The sequence below is a fragment of the Nicotiana attenuata genome, chromosome 1 (assembly GCF_001879085.1).
Source record: "Nicotiana attenuata strain UT chromosome 1, NIATTr2, whole genome shotgun sequence".
NCBI classification, from domain to species: Eukaryota; Viridiplantae; Streptophyta; class Magnoliopsida; order Solanales; family Solanaceae; genus Nicotiana; species Nicotiana attenuata.
The window spans coordinates 3,615,703-3,638,452 of NC_031989.1; the positions used below are offsets into that span (position 1 = coordinate 3,615,703).

At 41.3% G+C, this 22,750-nt stretch overlaps 1 protein-coding gene across 1 annotated transcript; it reads right to left on the reverse strand.

The window, feature by feature from the left end:
- Positions 16,916–17,449, reverse strand: LOC109232510. Its single transcript, XM_019398281.1, has one exon. It carries the CDS (start codon positions 17,447–17,449, stop codon positions 16,916–16,918), a length of 534 nt encoding a protein of 177 aa, XP_019253826.1.

The window sequence follows — 22,750 nt, forward strand, 5'->3', positions numbered from 1 at the left end:
TCCCGGGCAATCCTACTGCTGCTATCCAAAAGCTGCTCCTGGATCTGTGCAAAAGATGCACAGAGTGTAGCATCAGCACAACCGATCCCATGTGCTGGTAAGTGCCTGGCCTAACCCCGACGAAGTAGTGACGAGGCTATACCGTGAAACTTTTGCAGGCTAGCTAGACTGCGCTAAACCAGCTCGTATCAATAACTCTAATTAGTTAGAACTTTACTAACTTAATTGTGTAATTTTTTATAAATCCTTAGTAAATACGCTATGAATTAGTACATCTTATATAATTTTTTCCTCGTACATCTTATATATTAACTTACATCATTTAAGAATAAGAGATTTAAAGTTAAGTCAACTTATTTTTTTCATTGTAGCAAATAATTAGAAGCACGTGCACTTTTATGACAAGTCACATGCACTTCTAATTAACTTCTTATAAACTTGTATCTAAATTGCAGATTAATTAAACATGAGGTGTAAGGTTCATTTATTAATACGATGCAAATCATGTGCAAAGAAAAATACTTATATGAATATAATAAGTATATACGAGGTCTATAAATTACACCATCTCAATATCATTGGAACACTACCTTAAAAACTTTCCCAGAGCTTAAAGTTGTATTGTCCTCATTATGGCATTGTTAAAGATGTGTTTTGTTTTCACTGTTATTCTCATGGCAGCTACGAGTTAGTATTCTATATTATATGAACATTAGATTATGATCCTATCATATTTCATATAGTATACATGTCATTCTGAACATCACAAGTAGTCTAGTGATAGAATAGCACCCTGACACGATACAAATTCGGGTTCGATTCCCGGTTGGTGCCCTTATTTTGAAGGGGAGCCTCGGCGTAACTGGTAAAGTTGCTGCCATGTGACCAGGAGATCACGTGTTCGAGCCGTGAAAATAACCTCTTGCGAAAATGCAAGATAATACTGCATACAATGGACCCTTGTGGTCCGGCCCTTCCCCGATATGCGTGGGAGCTTAGTGCATAGGATTGCCCAATTGCCATGCATGTCTTTCCAAGCATTATGATCTGACTGATTCCGGCTGGTGTGTTTACTTTGAAGGGGAGCCTTGGCGTAACTGATAAAGTTATTTCCATGTGACCAGGAGGTCACGGGTTTGAGCAGTGGAAACAACCTCTTGCGGAAATGCAAGATAAGGCTGCGTAGAATAGACCCTTATGGTCCAGCCTTTCCCCGAATCCCACACATAATGGGAGCTTAGTGCATCGAGCTGCCCTACTGCCATGCATGCCTTTCCAAGCATTATGTTCTAATCGATTCCCGGCTGGTGCGCTTACTTTGAAGGAGAGCCTTAGCGTAACTAGTAAAGTTACTGACATGTGACCAGGAGGTTACGGATTCAAAGCTGTGGAAACAGCCTCTCGCAGAAATGCATGATAAGGTTGCATACAATAGACCCTTGTGGTTGTGGTCCGACCCTTCGCCGGATCCCGCATATAGAGAGAGCTTAGTGCATCGAACTGCCCTACTACCATGCATGTCTATGATCTGAATGTGTATTTTTTATATTCTACCATTTAACATTTTGATTTTACTAATTACGATGTTGAATCATTTTTCAGTTAACATGGAGTGGTTTTCTGAGACACGTCTTGTGGTTGCACGGAATGTTAGTCATGATCTCTCAGGATTGAAAAGAGACTGCTCCCGCAACTTAATACTGTTAGGATTTTCTCAATTCTAGATTGTGATTTATAAACAATCTATATAAATCCTTTCAATTATTCAAAACCGTGGAACTATATGATTTTCACCTAAAATAGAGATACAATAACTTCAATTAAGAAAACTTACCTGAATCCATGATGTGTTTTCTTAATAAAATTGAGCGGAAGTCTTCTTCAGAGTTGCTGTTCTTGAGAAAATCAGTATTTCTCTCTCTTTTGCTTTTCTATGTTCTTTCCAGAATAGAATAGATGGAGTACGCTATTCTTCATTTTAATAGGCAGAGAGAGGGACCATCAGTTAATTCTCACTTTCCATCAAAGTGGGTTAGTGGGGAGTTATAACCATAATTAACTTCCCCCACTTTCCATCAAAGTGGGTTAGTGGGGAGTTATGACCATAATTAACTTCCCCTAATTTTATCCAAATATTAATTTAACAAAATATATTTATATTAAACCAAAATACTCACGTGGGTCATATTTTATATTCTCCCACTTGGTGCACGTGATGTTACTCACTTAATGGTTTAATAAATATCTCAATCATTATGTGCACAATAAAATGTTAAATTCTCATTCATTGGAAACATCACTCGTTGTTATTGAATAAGTAAACTTATATGATTCATGGCGGTTGTACATCACTTACTCGATATAGTCCCTTCCATGTACTACAATATCAGTCTATTACCCAATACAACATGTAAAAGTAATACTTAATTGGTCCAACGTTAATGCTTAGAATATCTTTATCTAAGCCTGAACCTGTCATCGTTATTCTCAATATTTTTTATACAAGAGAAAACAGGTATAGAATACCAAAAACATATGTTTAAATGAGCTCAAAGTGTCAATTTCATAAACATAATAAAGTCTTTAGATAAATTCATACATTGCTATTAAGAATGCCCATTCTTTCAACATGTTCAACAAATATTTTGGGTGGTAATCCTTTCGTCAAAGGATCGGCAATCATAAGTTTAGTGCTAATATGTTCAATTGACACTTTATGTTTCTGGACTTCTTCTTTGACGGCAAAGTATTTCACTTCCATATGCTTAGCACCCTTTGAATACTTGTCGTTCTTAGAGAAAAAGACTGCTGCGGAATTATCACAATAAATTTTCAGCGGCCTGGCAATATTGTCGACTAGTCCAAGTCCTGAAATAAAGTTCCGCAGCCAATTAGCCTGAACTGTAGCCTCAAAGCATGCCACAAATTCAACTTCCATAGTGGACGCAGCTATGGCAGACTGCTTCGCACTCTTCCATGATATTGCTCCTCCGGCTAACAGGAACAAATAACCAAATGTAGATTTTCTTGTATCCATACAACCAGCATAATCTGAATCTGAATATCCAATCACGTCAAGATGATCAGATCTTCTATAAGTGAGCATATAATCTTTCGTTCCTTGCAAGTAACGCAACACTTTCTTTGCAGCCTTCCAGTGGTCCATCCCTGGATTACTTTGATATCTTCCCAGCATTCCAACAGCAAAACTGATGTCTGGTCTTGTACATGTCTGGGCATACATTAAGCTCCCAACTATAGATGCATAAGGAATATCTTTCATTTGCATACGTTCCAATTCATTCTTTGGACATTGATTGAGATTAAATTTATCCCCTTTCTGAATTGGAACGGGACTTGATGAGCATTTTTCCATTCTAAATCTTTCTAACACTTTATTAATATAGGCTTTCTGAGACAATCCCAATAATCCTAGTGATCTATTTCGGAATATTTCTATCCCGATCACATAGGATGCCTCTCCCATATCTTTCATCTCAAAGTTATTAGAAAGGAATTTCTTGGTGTCATACATCATACCAAGATCATTAGTAGCAAGCAAGATGTCATCAACATACAAGACTAACATAATAAACTTACTCCCACTGACCTTCAGATATATACACCGATCAACAGTGTTTTCTTTAAATCCAAAGGTGACAACAGTTTCGTTAAATTTAAGATACCACTGTCGGGAAGCTTGTTTAAGTCCGTATATTGATTTCTTAAGTTTACACACCATGTGTTCCTTTCCTTTAATGGCAAACCCCTCTGGTTGATCCATATAAACTTCTTCCTCTAAATTTCCATTTAAAAAGGCGGTTTTTACATCCATTTGATGTAGCTCTAAATCATAATGAGCTACTAAAGCCATTATAATTCTGAGTGAATCCTTTCTAGAGACCGGTGAAAATGTCTCTTTATAGTCAATGCCATCTTTCTGAGTGAAACCTTTGGCAACAAGTCTGGCCTTGTGACGTTCAATGTTGCCATTCGAGTCGCGTTTGGTCTTAAAGACCCATTTACACCCGACTCTTTTGCAACCTTCCGGTAATTCAACAAGGTCCCAAACTTTATTCTATTCCATAGACTTCAACTCATCTTTCATAGCATCTAACCATTTATCAGAATTATTACTGTCAATGGCTTGTGAAAATGAAACTGGATCATTAGCAATTCCAAAGTCAATTTCTAACTCATGTAGATAAACTAAATAATCATCTGAAATAGCAGATCTCTTTTGTCTTTGAGTCCTTCTTAATGCTACTTCTTGTGGTTCATCTACTGTAGGTTCATTAACTGCAATTTCATTATTAGTAGTAGGATCATTTATTTGTTGTTCTTGCTGGTTGTTAGGTTGTACAACAACTTCAGGAACAACAAGTTTAGAAGAAGTGCAGGGTAGAGGAACTTGCATCCTGACTTCTTTAATTTCCACATTACATGGTTCCTCACTCCCACTATTTTCACCATTCTTAATGAACCTAGCATTTCCAGTTTCAACTATTCTCGTACTATGATTTGGACAGTAAAATCTATACCCTTTTGATTTTTCTGGATAACCAATGAAGAAACCACTGATCGTTCTTGAATCCAGTTTCTTTTCAAGTGGATTATAAATTCTTATTTTTGTCGGGCAACCCCAAATATGCAGGTGCCTCAAACTAGGTTTCCTACCAGTCCAAAGTTCAAAAGGAGTCTTTGGGACTGCTTTACTAGGAACCCTATTTAGCAAGTATACGGCAGTCCTTAATGCATACATCCACAATGAGATGGGTAAAGATGAATTACTCAACATACTCCTAACCATGTCCATTAATGTACGATTACTCCTTTCAGCCACACCATTTTGTTGTGGAGTGCCAGGCATTGAGTGAGCACATATGCCACGTTTTTCAAGGAATTTAGCAAATGGACCAGGGTGTTGTCCAGTTTCGTCATATCTTCCATAATACTCACCACCTCTGTCTGACCTGATTATTTTCACCTTTCTATCTAGTTGTCTTTCAACCTCATTAATAAATACCTCTAAGGCATTCACTGCTTGAGATTTTTCATGCAACAAATAAACATATCCATAACGTGAAAAGTCATCAATAAAGGTGATAAAATATCTTTCCTTACTGAAAGAAGTGACATCAAAAGGACCACATATATCAGTGTGTATAATTTCAAGAAGTTGAGTGCTTCTTGTGGCTCTTTTCTTTGTGTGTTTTGTTTGTTTTCCTTTAATCCAATCCACACAAATATTAAGGTCCGTAAAATCTAAATGTGGAAGGATTTCATTCTTAACTAGCCTTTCCAGTCTTTCTTTGGATATGTGACCTAAACGTTTATGCCACAAGCAAGCTGAATGTTCATTCACCAAACTACGTTTGGTTCCAACATTATGATGTAGATTTAGGAGGGTTTCGGCAAACAGATTATCAAGGTTCAATTTGTAGAGATTATCACAAATAATACCAGAACCAATAAGATGATTATGCTTAAACAAACTGAAACATCCATTGCCAAAATTTAAAAAATATCCAGCTTTATCTAACTTAGACAAGGAAACTAAATTTCTTGAAAGAGAAGGTACATAAAAAGTTTCAAATAAGTCTAAGTGACGCCCAGTATCCAGGATTAAACGATAAGTCCCGACAGCTTCAACTAGAGCCTTCACTCTATTCCCCATGTACACAAATCTTTCATTCCGATTTATGGTCTGGGTTGTAAGGAGTCCCTGCATCGTATGAGAAACATGAACAGTAGAACCAGAGTCAATCCACCAAGTATTATAAAGAACTTCAGTTAAATTTGATTCGAGGCACTGTGACGACCCGGCCCATCGTCACGTGAGTTACCGCCCCGTCTTCCCCATTTTCTGCTTCCTTATGTTTTACTATAAGAGTCTTGGGTGAATGAGTCGATTTGGATTGGTTTTGGATGGAAATGAGACACATAGTCTCTTTAAGGAAGGTTTGCCTTGAAAAAGTCAACCGGATGTTGACTTATGAGTTAGAGGTCTCGGATGGGATTTCCGGTGATTTGGCTAGCTTCGGGGGATGATTTGTGACTTAGGAGCGTGATCGAAATTGGTTTCGGAGATCTGGTGTAGAATTAGGCTTGAATTGGCGAAGTTAGTATTTTGGCGAATTCCGGTTGTTAGGTGAGATTTTGATTCGAGGGTCGGAATGGAATTTTGAGAGTTGTTGTAGCTTCGTTAGGCGATTTTGTATGTGTGTGCAAAATTTCAGATCATTCGGAGGTGTTTTGGTTGGGTTTTTGATCGAATGCGAGTTTCGGAAGATTTGGATGAACTTAGGCTTGAATTTGATGTAATTTGATGGTTTAGGTGTTATTTGTGGTGATTTGATGATTCGAGCAAGTTTGAATAAGGTGTTGGATCATGTTTGCGTTTTTGGTTGAGGTCCCGGGGGCCTCGGGATGATTTCGGATGGCTATCGGGGAGTTTTGAACCTTGGTGAATTGCTGGTTTTGCTGGTATCTGGTATTTCCGCATCTGCGGAAGAAGGGCCGCATATGCGGTTCCGCAGATGCGAGGGGTTGGTCGCAAGTGCGAGTTCCTGAGGAAGGGGCTATTTCCGCAGGTGCGGGCTTGGAGCCGCATCTGCGATGCCGCAGATGCGGTAGTTTTGTCGCAGAAGCGAAAAGGTGAGACTTTGGTAATTCCGCAGAAGCGGACAAGCATCCGCAGAGGCGAGGTCCGCATATGCGGTAGAGGACCGTAGAAGCGGTCGTGGGTTTTAAATGAGGATCCACAAAAGCGAAAATTTGACGGTAGAAGCGGTAGTCGCAAATGCGGTAATGGGACCGCAGATGCGAAAATCCCTGTTATCAGAAGGGTTTTTAGAGCTCATTTGTTCCGCGAGCTTAAGTCTATTTCCACCATTTTTAAGCAACCTTGAGAGCTCTTAGACGGAATTTGAAAGGGATTTCGACTAGGTGCGATTGGAGGTGAGTTCCTTGACCTTAATACATGATTTAATGGTAGAATTAACATGGAAATTTGTGGAAATTCATCAAAAGAGGGTAAAGCTAGGGCTTGGGAATTTGGTATTCCAAAATGGAATTGAGGGGTCAAATGGACTCCGATTTTGGTAAATTTGATATGTATAGACTCGTGGCGAGATAAGGAATCCGGTGATGTTAATTTTTTGATTTTTCGAGAAGTGGGCCCGGGGCTCGGGTTTTGCCAACTTCGTGAATTTCGATGTTTTTCGAGTCTTTTCGATTGGGTTATATTTCCTTAGCCTACTGTAACGTATTCGTTGTGGTTTTGGCCAGATTCGACGCGCGAGGAGGTTGATTTGCGAGGCAAGGGCATAGCGAGCTAGGATTTTGGCCGGCTTGAGGTGAGTAATAGTTATAAATGATGTTCTGAGGGTTTGAAACCCCGGATTTTGCACAACGTACTGCTATGTTAAGGTGAGACACATGCTGCATGATGAGCATGGGGTCCATTACTGCTGGGGATTCGGACTCGGTCCATCCCGATTGATGATTTTACTGTATTTTGACTGAGCTTAATTAATATCATTGTATTATGGGCTAGTTGCCATGTTTGGGGCCTTGTGCCGACCTGTAGAACCCTTAGGGGTAATTGTACATGATTGACCTCACTTTACTCGTTAAAATCATACCCTCAGTCATGCTCCTAACTGTTTAATGTGAACCGGCTTTGGAACAACTAAACCAAAAGGAGAGTAATATGTGGCTGGGATCCCTATCTTATCTTAGTATGCCCGAGAGGCAAAGTTTATAGTGACTCATAGTGAGGGTATTTGATATGTTATGGATCGGGCTGCACGCCGCAGCAGTATATATATGGATCGGGCTGCACGCCGCAGCAGTATATTATTGGATAGGGCTGCGCGCCGCATCAATACATTCATATGGATCGGACTGCACGCCGCAGTAGTATAGCGCTTGGGCTGTAGGAGCCCCTCCGGAGTCTGCACACCCCCAGTGAGCGCAGTCGACTACTATTATTAGATCGGGCTGCACGCCGCAGCAGTATATACATATATGGATCGGGTTGCACGTCGTAGTAGTATACTATATGGATCGGGCTGCACGCCGTAGCGATATAATAATGATTTCGGTTGTCGTGAGGAATAAATGAGTTGAGTACTGACTTAAAGGATTTTTACCTGATTTCTTCATTCAGTTGCTGTTTAAATGTTCTTACTGCTTTGATATAGAACTGCTTAGTGCTTTTTACGAGATTTCTTTCCGTCAGTCATTATTTATTGTTATTACTCACTGAGTCGGAGTACTCACTTTACTCCCTGCACCATGTGTACAGATACAGGTATTCCGGAGGCGTAGTTTGAGCTATTGCTGCTATTCAGATCTCACCGGAGTCATCGAGGTAGCTGCATGGCGTTCGCAGACCCGATTTCTCCCTCTATCCTCTTTACCTTCAGCATTTTAGACTATCTTTTGTTTAGGCTGTTCCTCAAACTTGTATTAGAGGCTCTTGACTCGTGACACCAGATCGGTGGGATTTGTAGTGATATTTCTTAATTCCCGCACATTTTATCTTCTGTTACAGATTTATAATCATGTTAATTTGGTATTTAAACCCTGTTAATTGGTAATGAACTCTATATGAGGGATTGAGTGTGTTGAATTGGTCGGGCTTGCCTAGCACTGTGTTGGGCGCCATCACAACCGGGTTGGGGTCGTGACAAGTTGGTATCAGAGCCTAGGTTACTAGGTCTCGTGAGTCATGAGCCGGTTTAGTAGAGTATCGCGGAGCGGTACGGGGACGCCTGTATTTCTCCTCGAGAGGCTGCAGAACCTTTAGGAAAATTCCACATTCTTGAAATTCTTGTTGTGCAAACTTGTTGATCCGAATACTAAACTTCTCCCTATTCTATTCTCTCACAGATGGTGAGGACACGAGCTACCGGACGTGACGGACGACCACTAGTGCCACCTACTGAGGCCACTAGAGGCCGTGGACGCGGTCGCCGTCGTGGCCGAGGCAGAGCAGCGAGGGCAGCACCTATTGATCCACCAGCTGCCCCAGTTCCGGATCAGGCTCCAGCAGTACCAGCTCAGGCACGGCTGTGTCCATAGTGATTTCGGGCCTTTAGGAGACATTAGCTCAGATCTTGACAGTGTGCACGGGCCTGGCTCAGGTGGTTTCAGCCACCACAGCACCAGCAGCTACTTCACAGGCTGGGGGAGGCAATCAGACCCCCGCTGCTCGCACACCTGAGCAGGTAGCACAGGGACTACAGACCCCAGAGGCACCTCCAGCTCAGCCAGTGGTACCAGTACAGGAGTTCAGGGTTCCAGTTATGCCCGAGGACGAGCAGCGTCGCCTCGAGAGGTTTGGTAGACTCCAGCCTCCGGTATTTAGTAGAGCTGAGGGCGAGGATGCCCAGGGTTTTCTCGACAGATGTCAGCGGATGCTCCGTACAGCGGGGATTCTTGAGTCCAATGGTGTGGCTTTTACTACTTTTCAGTTTATAGGAGCTGCCTTCACTTGGTGGGAGGCGTATGAGCGGCGTAGGCCGGCTGGTGCAGCACCTTTGACTTGGCAGGAGTTCTCCACTCTCTTCTTGGAGAAGTATGTACCGCAGTCTCGCAGGGAGGAGCTGCGCAGGCAACTTGAGGGGCTACGGCAGGGAGATATGACAGTGTCTCAGTATGAGATGAGATTTTCTGAGTTGTCTCGGCATGCAGTTTGGTTGGTTCCGACAGATCGTGAGCGTATCCGGAGGTTTGTTGATGGTCTCACCTACCCTCTTCGTGTTCTTATGACTAGGGAGCGAGTGCTGGGTGCCACATTCGAGGAGGTGGTTGATATAGCCCGAGAGATTGAGGCGGTTCGCCGTCAGGATCGAGATGAGAGGGAGGCCAAGAGGCCTCGATTCTCTGGTAGTTACGGTGGCGCTCCTTCGAGGGGCCAGTTCCAGCAGGGTCGGGGTCGTTCTTTTAGGCCCGCTCAGTCAGCTCGACCCGAGTACCGAGGAGGATTTTCAGGTCGTGGTTATTAGGGATCTTCCAGGCCGAGTGCATCAGCTAGTCACTCTGGCGCGAGGGGTTCCCTTCAGTCCCAGTTCCCAGCACCCGGGAGTTGCTATGAGTGTGGAGAGTTCGGGCATATGCGGAGGGAGTGTCCTCGTCGTGCTGCTAGCTCATCTCAGCAGAGGGGTCAGCCCTCATCTTTTGGTCCAGTTTCTTCAGCACCCGCCCCGCCAGCTAGGGGTGAGGGTCAGGCAGCCAGGGGTCGCCCCAGGGGTGGTGGTCGATCGGGCGGTAGTCAGGCTCGCTTTTATGCTCTTCAGGGCAGGACAGATGTTATTGCTTCGGATGCTGTTATTATAGGTATTATTTCAGTCTGCCACAGGGATGCCTCAGTTTTATTTGATCCCGGTTCCACCTATTCCTATTTGTCTTCATATTTTGCTCATCATTTGGGTACGACCCGAGGGTGTCCTACCTTACCTGTTCATGTATCTACCCCGGTGGGCGATACGGTTGTTGTAGACCATGTATACCGGTCATGTTTGGTTACTATTGGGGGTCTGGAGACCCGAGTTGATCTGTTGCTATTGAGCATGGTAGATTTTGATGTTATTTTGGGCATGGACTGGTTATCTCCGTGTCATGCTATTCTAGACTGTCATGCTAAGACAGTGTACCGAGGATCGAGTGGCGTGGTATGACTGACTATGTTCCTAGCAGGGTGATTTCATTCTTAAAGGCCCAGCGTATGGTTGGGAAGGGTTGCCTTTCCTATTTGGCGTTCGTGAGAGATGTTGGAGCCGAGACTCCTAGCATCGATTCTGTCCCAGTTGTGAGGGAGTTTCCAGATGTGTTTCCTGCAGACCTGTCGGGCATGCCGCTGGACAGGGACATTGATTTTGGTATTGACCTGGTGCCGGGCACTCGACCCATTTCCATTCCACCATATCGTATGGCACCAGCAGAGTTGAAGGAACTAAAGGTTCAGCTTCAGGAACTCCTAGATAAGGGGTTCATTCAGCCGAGTGTGTCACCGTGGGTGCACCGGTTCTATTTGTGAAGAAGAAGGATGGCACCATGAGGATGTGCATTGACTACAGGCAATTGAACAAAGTAACGGTGAAGAATAAGTACCCCCTGCCTCGTATTGATGATTAATTTGACCATCTTCAGGGAGCGAGGGTGTTCTCCAAGATTGACCTCCGTTCGGGCTATCACCAGTTGAAGATCAGGGATTCGGATATTAGGAAGACTGCTTTCAGGACTAGATATGGGCACTATGAGTTTCTTGTTATGTCCTTTGGGCTGACTAATGCCCCAGCAACGTTCATGCATTTGATGAACAATGTGTTTTGGCCGTATCTGGATTCGTTCGTCATTATTTCTATTGATGATATTCTGGTGTACTCGCGTAGTCAGGAGGAGCACGCGCAGCATTTGCGAGTTGTATTGCAGAGATTGAGGGAGGAGAAGCTTTATGCAAAGTTCTCCAAGTGTGAGTTTTGGCTCAGTTCAGTGGCTTTCTTGGGGCATGTGGTGTCCAGCGAGGGTATTCAGGTCGACCCGAAGAAGATAGAGGCGGTTCAGAGTTGGCCCAGACCGACTTCAGCCACAGAGATTCGTAGTTTCCTTGGTTTGGCAGGTTATTATCGCCGATTTGTTCAGGGATTTTCCTCTATTGCGTCGCCCTTGACCAAGTTGACGCAGAAGGGTGCTCCATTTGTATGGTCGGACGAGTGCGAGGAGAGCTTTCAGAAGCTCAAGATAGCTTTGACCACGGCTCCAGTGTTGGTTTTGCCATCAGCTTCAGGTTTCTACACTGTATATTGTGATGCCTCGAGAGTTGGGATCGGATGTGTATTGATGCAGGAGGGTAGAGTTATTGCTTATGCTTCTCGCCAGTTGAAGCCCCACGAGAAGAACTACCCTGTACATGATTTTGAGTTGGCTGCTATAGTTCATGCCTTGAAGATTTGGAGGCACTACTTGTATGGCGTATCTTGCGAGGTATTCACTGATCATCGCAGTCTTCAGCATTTATTCAAGCAAAAGGATCTTAATTTGAGGCAGCGGAGGTGGCTAGAGTTACTCAAGGATTATGATATTACCATTCGGTATCACCCGGGGAAGGCCAATGTAGTGGCCGATGCTTTGAGCCGAAAGGCAGTTAGTATGGGGAGTTTGGCGTATATTCCAGTTGGGGAGAGGCCCTTTGCAGTTGATGTCTAGTCTTTGGCCAATCGGATGGTGAGATTAGATATTTCGGAGCCTAGTCGGGTGTTGGCTTGTGTGGTTTATCGGTCCTCCTTGTATGATCGCATCAGAGAGCGCCAGTTTGATGATCCGCATTTGCTTGTCCTTAAGGACAGGGTTCAGCATGATGATGCCAGGGATGTGACCATTGGTGATGATGGCGTGTTGAGGATGCAGGGCCAGATTTGTGTGCCCAATGTGGATGGGCTTCGGGAGTTGAGATTGGAGGAGGCCCACAGCTCGCGGTATTCCATTCATCCGGGTGTCGCGAAGATGTATCAGGATTTGAGGCAGCACTATTGGTGGAGGAGGATGAAGAAGGATATTGTAGGGTTTGTGGCTCGGTGTCTCAACTGTCAGCAGGTAAAGTACGAGCATCAGAGGTCGGGCGGTGTGCTTCGGCGGATGATTATCCCAGAGTGGAAGTGGGAGAGGATTACTATGGATTTTGTGAGTGGTCTCCCTCGGACTTTGAAGAAGTTCGATTCGATTTGGGTGATTGTGGATCGGCTGACCAAGTCCGCGCACTTCATTCCAGTATGTACTACCTATTCTTCGGAGCGGCTGGCAGGGATCTTTATCCGGGAGATTGTCCGATTGTATGGGGTTCCAGTGTCTATTATCTCAGATAGGGGTACTCAGTTCACTTCTCAGTTCTGGAGGACATGTTGCGTGCCTGTGTTATTGATTTTGGAGGTTCTTGGGATGAGTTTTTGCCGCTTGCAGACTTTGCCTACAACAACAGTTATCAATCGAGCATTCAGATGGCTCCGTATGAGGCGTTGTATGGGAGGCGGTGTAGATCTCCTGTTGGTTGGTTCGAGCCCGGCGAGGCTAGGTTATTGGGGACAGAGATGGTTCAGATTGCCTTGGAGAAGGTGAAGCTGATTCAGGAGAGGCTTCGTACAGCACAGTCGCGTCAGAAGAGTTATGCGGATCGGAAGGTTCAAGATGTGTCTTATATGGTTGGTGAGAAGGTCTTGTTGAAGGTTTCACCCATGAAGGGTGTTATGTGGTTTGGGAAGAAATGGAAGCTGAGTCTGCGATTTATTGGACCTTTTGAGGTATTTAGGAGGATTGGGGAGGTGGCTTATGAGCTTGCCTTGCCACCCAGCTTGTCAGGCGTGCATCCGGTATTTCATGTTTCTATGCTCCGTAAGTATGTTGGGGACCCGTCTCACGTATTGGATTTCAGCACTGTTCAGTTGGATGATGATTTGACCTATGATATGGAGCCAGTGGCTATTTTGGGTCGTCAGGTTCGAAAGTTGAGATCAAAGGATATAGCTTCGGTAAAGGTGCAGTGGAGAGGTCGGCCCGTGGAGGAGGCTACTTGGGAGACCGAGCGAGAGATGCGGAGCAGATATCCTTAGCTGTTTGTGACTTCAGGTATGTTTCTTGACTCGCTCGAGGACGAGCGTTTGTTTTAGTTGGGGAGGATGTGACGACCCGGCCCGTCGTCACGTAAGTTACCGCCCCGTCTTCCCTATTTTCTGCTTCCTTATGTTTTACTATAAGAGTCTTGGGTGAATGAGTCGATTTGGATTGGTTTTGGATGGAAATGAGACACATAGTCTCTTTAAGGAAGGTTTGCCTTGGAAAAGTCAACCGGATGTTGACTTATGAGTTAGAGGTCTCGGACGGGATTTCCGATGATTTGGCTAGCTTCGGGGGATGATTTGTGACTTAGGAGCGTGATCGGAATTGGTTTCGGAGATCCGGTGTAGAATTAGGCTTGAATTGGCGAAGTTAGTATTTTGGCGAATTCCGGTTGTTAGGTGAGATTTTGATCCGAGGGTCAGAATAGAATTCTGAGAGTTGATGTAGCTTCGTTAGGCGATTTTGGATGTGTGTGCAAAATTTCAGATCATTCGGAGGTGTTTTGGTCGGGTTTTTGATCGAATGCGAGTTTCGAAAGATTTGGATGAACTTAGGCTTGAATTTGATGTAATTTGATGGTTTAGGTGTTATTTGTGGTGTTTTGATGATTCGAGCAAGTTTGAATAAGGTGTTGGATCATGTTTGCATTTTTGGTTGAGGTCCCGGGGGCCTCGGGATGATTTCGGATGGCTATCGGGGAGTTTTGAACCTTGGTGAATTGTTGGTTTTGCTGGTATCTGGTATTTCCGCATCTGCGGAAGAAGGGCCGCATATGCGGTTCCGCAGATGCGAGGGGTTGGTCACAAGTGCGAGTTCCTGAGGAAGGGGTTGTTTCCGCAGGTGCGGGCTTAGATCCGCATCTGCGATGCCGCAGATGCGGTAGTTTTGTCGCAGAAGCGAAAAGGTGAGACTTTAGTAATTCCGCAGAAGCGGACAAGCATCCGCAGAGGCGAGGTCCGCATATGCGGTAGAGGACCGCAGAAGCGGTCGTGGGTTTTAAATGAGGATCCGCAGAAGCGGAAATTTGACCGCAGAAGCGGTAGTCGCAAATGCGGTAATGGGACCGCAGATGCGAAAATCCCTGTTATCAGAAGGGTTTTTAGAGCTCATTTGTTCCGCGAGCTTAAGTCCATTTCCACCATTTTTAAGCAACCTTGAGAGCTCTTGGACGGAATTTGAAAGGAATTTCGACTAGGTGCGATTGGAGGTGAGTTCCTTGACCTTAATACATGATTTAATGGTAGAATTAACATGGAAATTTGTGGAAATTCATCAAAAGAGGGTAAAGCTAGGACTTGGGAATTTGGTATTCCAAAATGGAATTTGAGGGGTCAAATGGACTCCGATTTTGGTAAATTTGATATGTATAGACTCGTGGCGAGATAAGGAATTCGGTGATGTTAATTTTCTGATTTTTCGAGAAGTGGTCCCGGGGCTCGGGTTTTGCCAACTTCGTGAATTTTGATATTTTTCGGGTCTTTTCGATTGGGTTATATTCCCTTAGCCTATTGTAACGTATTCGTTGTGGTTTTGGCCAGATTCGACGCGCGAGGAGGTTGATTTGCGAGGAAAGGGCATAGCGAGCTAGGATTTTGGCCGGCTTGAGGTGAGTAATGGTTATAAATGATGTTCTGAGGGTTTGAAACCTCGGATTTTGCACAACGTACTGCTATGTTAAGGCGAGACACACGCTGCATGATGAGCGTGGGGTCCATTACTGCTGGGGATTCGGACTCGGTCCATCCCGATTGATGATTCTACTGTATTTTGACTGAGCCTTAATTAATATCATTGTATTCTGTGCTAGTTGCCATGTTTGGGGCCTTGTGCCGACCTGTAGAACCCTTAGGGGTAATTGTACATGATTGACCTCACTTTACTCGTTAAAATCATACCCTCAGTCATGCTCCTAACTGTTTAAACTAATATGAACCGGCTTTGGAATAACTAAACCAGAAGGAGAGTAATATGTGGGCTGGGATCCCTATCTTATCTTAGTATGCCCGAGAGGCAAAGTTTATAGTGACTGAGAGGGGTTGAGAACCCCATAGTGAGGGTATTTGATATGTTATGGATCGGGCTGCACGCCGCAGCAGTATATATATTTATAGGATCGGGCTGCACGCCGCAGCAGTATATTATTGGATCGGGCTGCACGCCGCAGCAGTATATTATTGGATCGGACCGCACGCTGCAGTAGTATAGCGCTTGGGCTGTAGGAGCCCCTCCGGAGTCTGCACACCCCTAGTGAGCGCAGTCGACTACTATTATTAGATCGGGCTGCACGCCGCAGCAGTATATACATATATGGATCGGGCTGCACGCCGCAGCAGTATACTATATGGATCGGGCTGCACGCCGCAGCGATATAATTATGATTTCGGTTGTCATGAGGAATAAATGAGTTGAGTACTGACTTAAAGGATTTTTACCTGATTTCTTCATTCAGTTGCTGTTTAAATGTTTTTACTGCTTTGATATAGAACTGCTTAGTGCTTTTTACGAGATTTCTTTCCGTCAGTCATTATTTATTGCTATTACTCACTGAGTCGGAGTACTCACTTTATTCCCTGCACCATGTGTGCAGATACAGGTATTCCGGAGGCGTAGTTTGAGCTATTGCTGCTATTCAGATCTCACCGGAGTCATCGAGGTAGCTGCATGGCGTTCGCAGACCCGATTTCTCCCTCTATCCTCTTTACCTTCAGCATTTTAGACTATCTTTTGTTTAGGCTGTTCCTCAGACTTGTATTAGAGGCTCTTGACTCGTGACACCAGATCGGTGGGATTTGTAGTGATATTTCTTAATTCCGCACTTTTTATCTTCTGTTACAGATTTATAATCATGTTAATTTGGTATTTAAACCCTGTTAATTGGTAATGAACTCTATATGAGGGATTGAGTGTGTTGAATTAGTCGGGCTTGCCTAGCACTGTGTTGGGCGCCATGATGACCGGGTTGGGGTCGTGACAGGCACGTAAAAGCACAAGGCTTACCTTTCTTCTCGAACCATGCCTTACGTTTCAGGCAATCTTTCTGAAAGTGTCCAGGTTTTCCACAAAAACGACAGTTATCATTCTTGTGTTCCTTCTTACGTACTTAAGAAGAGGACTCATTGACATTATGTTGCCTCTGCTTAACTTTTCCATGTTTCTTTCCTTTCTTTCCAGCTCCTTGATGGCCTACAAGATTAATGGAGTGGGTTCCTTGATTCTTCAACCTTGTTTCCTCTTGAACCAGCATACCGTGCAGTTCATGCACGTTCCATTTGTCTTTCATGGTGTTGTAGTTCATTTAGAAAGGACCATACTCAGATGGTAATGAGTTAATAATGAATTGAACAAGGAAATTCTCATCCACTTCCATTCCCAAAGTCTTAAGTCTTGCTGCTATATTTGTCATTTCAATGACATGCTCATGTATGGTACGCGAACCATCAAATTTTATGGTGGTTAAAGTACCCATTAGTGTCCCAGCAAGAGACTTATCAGCAGTTTGAGAGCATTCTTCCACAAGTTTCAGAAGTTCTTTCGCGCTTTCAGTTTTGGGAAGAGTAGTCTTAATGTTGCCCGCAATATTCATTCGTATAAACATTAGGCTTAATCTGTTAGACCTGTCCCAGTACTTAAAATAGGACCTTTCTTCAGTACTACTAGTTTCAGTAATAACTGTTGGCCTCTCAGTATAAAGTGCAACATCAAGATCTAAAACTCCAAGATGGAATTTTATCTGTTCGCACCAATCTGAGAAGTTGAGTCCGATAAAGGTCATAACAGAAGCGGAGTGCGAATGAAGAGCAAGTGCTGCAAATAAAATATGCCCATTCATTAATGCTTTGAGTTAAAATTAAATATATCGTTAAATTCAGAATGGTTTATGTTTTACTCTTAAATATATATTGATGTCCACCTTTGGGCGTAACACAAAATACTTTCTTTTTTAACATAATGATGCTTAAATAAATTTTACATAATTCGATAATTTTAACGTACAAGTTAGTAGTATTTACTATCTTTGGATAAATAAATAAAACTAACGATACATTTAAATTATCGATTTAATGTTCAGTAATTATAAGAACAAACAATCAACCTTTGGGCGATCCATAAATGTCTTATAATCAAGAACTTCAATTTACCCACAAAAAATATCCATCATGTCGTTTATAAACATCAAAACTTATGGGTAATTGGGTATAACAAATTATTATTTTGGAATTAATTATTCATAATGATTCGATCACTTTGGTGATTAACGAACCTCATGTTTATAATTCCAATGAAATTTTGAAACGGTATTCTTCCAAATATAATTCTTAAGTATGGATTTTATCATTGAATCCACATCGGCGAATCCAATAAATTCATAAGTATTCTACTGTGTCTAACTAGTGTGATGAATATAGTTTTCACAATTTCACGTTTACTTACTAATTATGAAGTCAAGTATTTGAAGCAAATCTTTTACTTGTCGAATCCATAAAGCGAACAGGATCATGAAATCAAATATACTATTGGTCATCAACACATAAAAATCAATTTATATCTGCTTCGCTATTACTATTGACAGTAATTGTGAAGTTCCTTGAATACACAATTAGGATTCACAAAATTAAGGAAACGTTAATTTTAGCGGAAAATCATTAGTTCCTAAACCTGTGCTCCTGATACCACATGTTAGGATTTTCTCAATTCTAGATTGTGATTTATAAACAATCTATAATAAATCCTTTCAATTATTCAGAACCGTGGAACTATATGATTTTCACATAAAATAGAGATACAATAACTTCAATTAAGAAAACTTACCTGAATCCATGATGTGTTTTCTTAATTAAATTGAGCGAAAGTCTTCTTCAGAGTTGCTGTTCTTGAGAAAATCAGTATTTCTCTCTCTTTTCCTTTTCTATGTTCTTTTCAGAATAGAATAGATGGAGTACGCTATTTTTCCTTTTAATAGACAGAGAGAGGGACCATCAGTTAATTCCCACTTTCCATCAAAGTGGTTTAGTGGGGAGTTATAACCATAATTAACTTCCCCCACTTTCCATCAAAGTGGGTTAGTGGGGAGTTATGACCATAATTAACTTCCCCTAATTTTATCCAAATATTAATTTAACAAAATATATTTATATTAAATCAAAATACTCACGTGGGCCATATTTTACAAATACATGTGGTCGACGTTGTGTAACTGCAACTGACTGTAACGATTGTTGGGTGTGTTGTAGTTGTGGGGGATATCCGGGAGCCCAATAGTGCCAAATCTAAAACTACATTAATTTCAATGTAATTTGCTTCAAATCCCTATTCTCCATTTGTGAGTCTAGTGTTTCTTGTTTCCTCTAATTCGTAAGAAAATAAAGAAGGTCAATATATAGAATGGCTTTCAGTCTGTTGTTTCCTATTTGTACTTTGCCTCCATGTGAACAGGAGGTCACGGGTTCAAGCCGTGGAAACAGCCTCTTGCAGAAATATTGGGTAAGGCTGCGTACGATAGACCCTTGTGGTCCAGCCCTTTTCCGGACCCCGCGCATAGCGAGAGCTTAGTGCACCGGGCTGTCCACTGTGGCAAGGGACCCAATCAATAAAAAATGCCACGTCATTAATTTTTATTCTTTTTCCTTCTCTTTTTTCTTTCTCCTTTTCCGTAACATTAGAAGCCGTCCCCTTTCTCTCCCTTGCCCTCTACCATTATTTACCTTCCATTTCACCTCACCGACCTCCATGGATGGCAAAACCACATAGAACCATTACTTATCAAACAAAACACTAGCGATTATGATAATCAATTAAAAGATGGGCAAAATTACAGCCCTATATTTACCCTTCTCCATTAGCACTCGAAAAAGCTATAACCCTTTTTCTTTCACTATTTTTAGATTTCCCAAGCTCCATTCTTCCGTTTTTTTATACAAATCTAGAAAATATATCAGTAACACCAAGAAAAGAAAAAATAAGAATCAGAAGAAAATAAACCCATCAAGATTTCTGATTTTTTCTTATTGATTAATTTCCTGCTTAATCCAAAAAAGCAAAGAACAACAGAGAAAGATCAAGAAATTGTAAGTAACGGAATCCTAGAAAGTTTTGATAGGTTTGATATTTGAGACCACCTAAATCCCTCTTTTTTCTCTGTGAATTGATAGAAAAAATTGGAAAATTAATTTTGTAATCTAAAAATGTAGGTAAGAGACTGAAGAGGAAGATTTGGTGTTAAGATAACGGTGAGTGAATGTGGTGTATTAAACCTACACAGTTTATTAACCAAGCCAAGGGGAGCAAGCAATTTTAATTATTGAGTCCTTTTTGTTTTACCCAACAGTGAAGACCAACGATTTTAACAAATGAAGACTAGCGATTTTTTCTTTCGGGAAGAGGTGGGGGGGGGGGGGTGGAGAAGGATAGTTGACTGAGGTTGAAAATGGTGGTGGAAGGTTGTCTCAGTGTGGTTCAAGGCGGAGGACGATGGTTCAACCCTTCAAGGCGCTGCCACAAAGTACTAAATACCCAGTTCTTTCATGGGTTTAGTAGTTAAGGTTGCTGTAATGGTGGAGGGCAAGGGATTAAGGTGTTAGGTAAAAGAAGAAAAAAAAATTTAGAGTTAATTTTGTGGCATTTTTTGATGAGTGGGTCCCTTGCCACGGTGGACAGTCGTTAGGTTGGGGATATGTTTGTCTGCTTTCTTAACGGTAGGGACAAATTTGGACCAATAGTAGAATTAGGGATAAACTTGGATAATTTCTATAGTAGAGGAACATATCTGACATTTTTTCTTTTTTGTATGAAAATAAATAAAGTCAAGATATTTTCTTTCTGTTCATGAATAAAAATGGATTTGAATACAGGGGTTGTCTCATGTCTGTCTAATTTTATAGTATTTGTATGATACACTATACATTAGTAGAGTTTATGATTTTGTAATCCAAAATTGGTTGCTGTAATTTCATGTTGAATTTCCAAATTTGAACTGGGACCTTAAGAATTTCATTCCTCTTTGAGAGCTTTGATTTAATATGTGGTTCATCTTTTAACTCTTAAAATTGAGATAATAATTGCGAGCGTTTTCAAGATTTTGAGTTTATATGAACAAACCCACTTAGATTTCGTTTTAAATCTTGAATTGTTAATGACCCCTAAACGTGCTTAATATTTACGATTAACCGAAAATGGTGTCGTGATTTAAGATATGAAAATGATTGAAATAAGTTGAGAATAAGAGAGAAATGGAACATGAGAAGGGCTCTGAACTTACATTATTTTATGCGTGTAAAGTATATTTTCATGATAAACGTGTTAGAAATTATCGTCTCTTCTAGAGACTTCTAGTGTGACCCACATATAAGGTAATAAATTATTTACCTAGCCTCCCAAAGGAAATAATATATCAGATAATATTCTGTAGTTATGCATATATGGTAGTTTCTTTGATGGAAAGAAATTACCATATATTAGGAGTCCCTAGGGTAATTATAATTTATGGAGAAGTCCCCAGGGCTAAAGTATTTGCCTAAGAGTCCCTAGCCTACCTATAAATACGTCTGTGACTCCATCAGTCTGGCATCCTACGATAGGCTTAGGCTAGAAGGCTCTAGGTTTTCTGTCAAAGTTTTACGAGGCGATTCCACAACACTTGAACAATTATGGCTGAAGGTACGTTCCCTGTTTAATTTCCGCTGCGTTGGCTCTGTATATATATTAGAATTTCAACATGTGGTATCAGAGCCATCCTTTAGCTATGTTGTTCAGTTTTGGATTTGCCCGTCATGAGTAATCCGACAACTTTGTTGTGATCTTTGCAAAAGGATGTGAATCGATGTTGATTATCAATATATATGTGTTCTATGTATAAGTTATTTTTCTATTTTTTATAAAGTCTAAGTGTATTACATAGATCTCAGTAGTTTAAGAGATTACAAACATGACAGATTCGTGATGTTTGCATACACGGTTAAAGGACAACGAACAAGTAGTATCCGTTTAATCACTTGATCCATATAATTTTGTTGTTTATGATCAATTGCACTTCTCCCTTGCATAAAGAAACTGGCTGTTTGGATAATTGATCATTAGACTGTCTTTCTTTGTTTAGAATTGTTTTCTTAATAATACCGCTCAAAGGGAGATATATTTATTTGCTTATTATAAAATAATCTCTTTACTTGTTTTGAAACTTGTGCCTTTCGTTTTCTCCGTATGGATCATGGCGAGGTTAATTAACTAATTTGTTAACCTCATTCCTTGGAACGTGAATTTAGTTGTTGCCTTTTAAGCAATGAATTTATGGAAGGTCTTTGTTTCAATTTTGATCAAGATTGTAGTTGAATTCTTTAACTAGATGGTTCAATTTAAAGGAAACGAGACTGCCTATTACTTAATTGTTTTAGTTGTCCTCTCTGTTTTAAAATGCAGAATTGAGATTCGCCCGGGACTCGCCTCGGGGCAGGGTACTTGTAAAACGCCCCTGGGTTTATGCGTGGGGCTTAGTTCCGTGAAACTTACGCCTCGGCCATCGGGGCCTATGCCCCTGACACGCCCAACGCCCAGCGTACTGGGTTCGCCTAATAGAACTTTATGTAATTGTATGTAACTAACCTTGTAAATCCTAGATGTGAAAATAAATCGTTGACTATTCAAAATTACTTTTTTCTTAATCATAAATCATTAAGTTGAGAGTATTTTATGTCATAATTAAAATAAAAATTATTGCACGTTATCCACTAAGACTGCTATGATAGTTAATTTTAAATAAATCTTTCATTTAAAAAATATTTATTTATTAACTTTTGTTATGTCTTTAATATCTAATAGTCCATAATTTTTTTTATAATCTTTTTTCTAAATATTATTTTTTCACGTTTACGAGATATAATACTTATTATTTTAATAGCTCAGTATTAGCTAGTAACTATTTACAAATAATTAGTTATCATGGTATTTTATGGTAAATTATGTGTCACTTTATTAACTTGTAGAAACTTAAAAATAAATCATGCAAGAGAATCATATTTAAATTGTGAATTATATTTTTATATAAATTCTCTTTCAAATAAAAAACATATTAAATAAAAGGAGTATTTTAAGAAAAATATCAAATTATAGTATCAAAATTCTTTCAAGATTCATTACT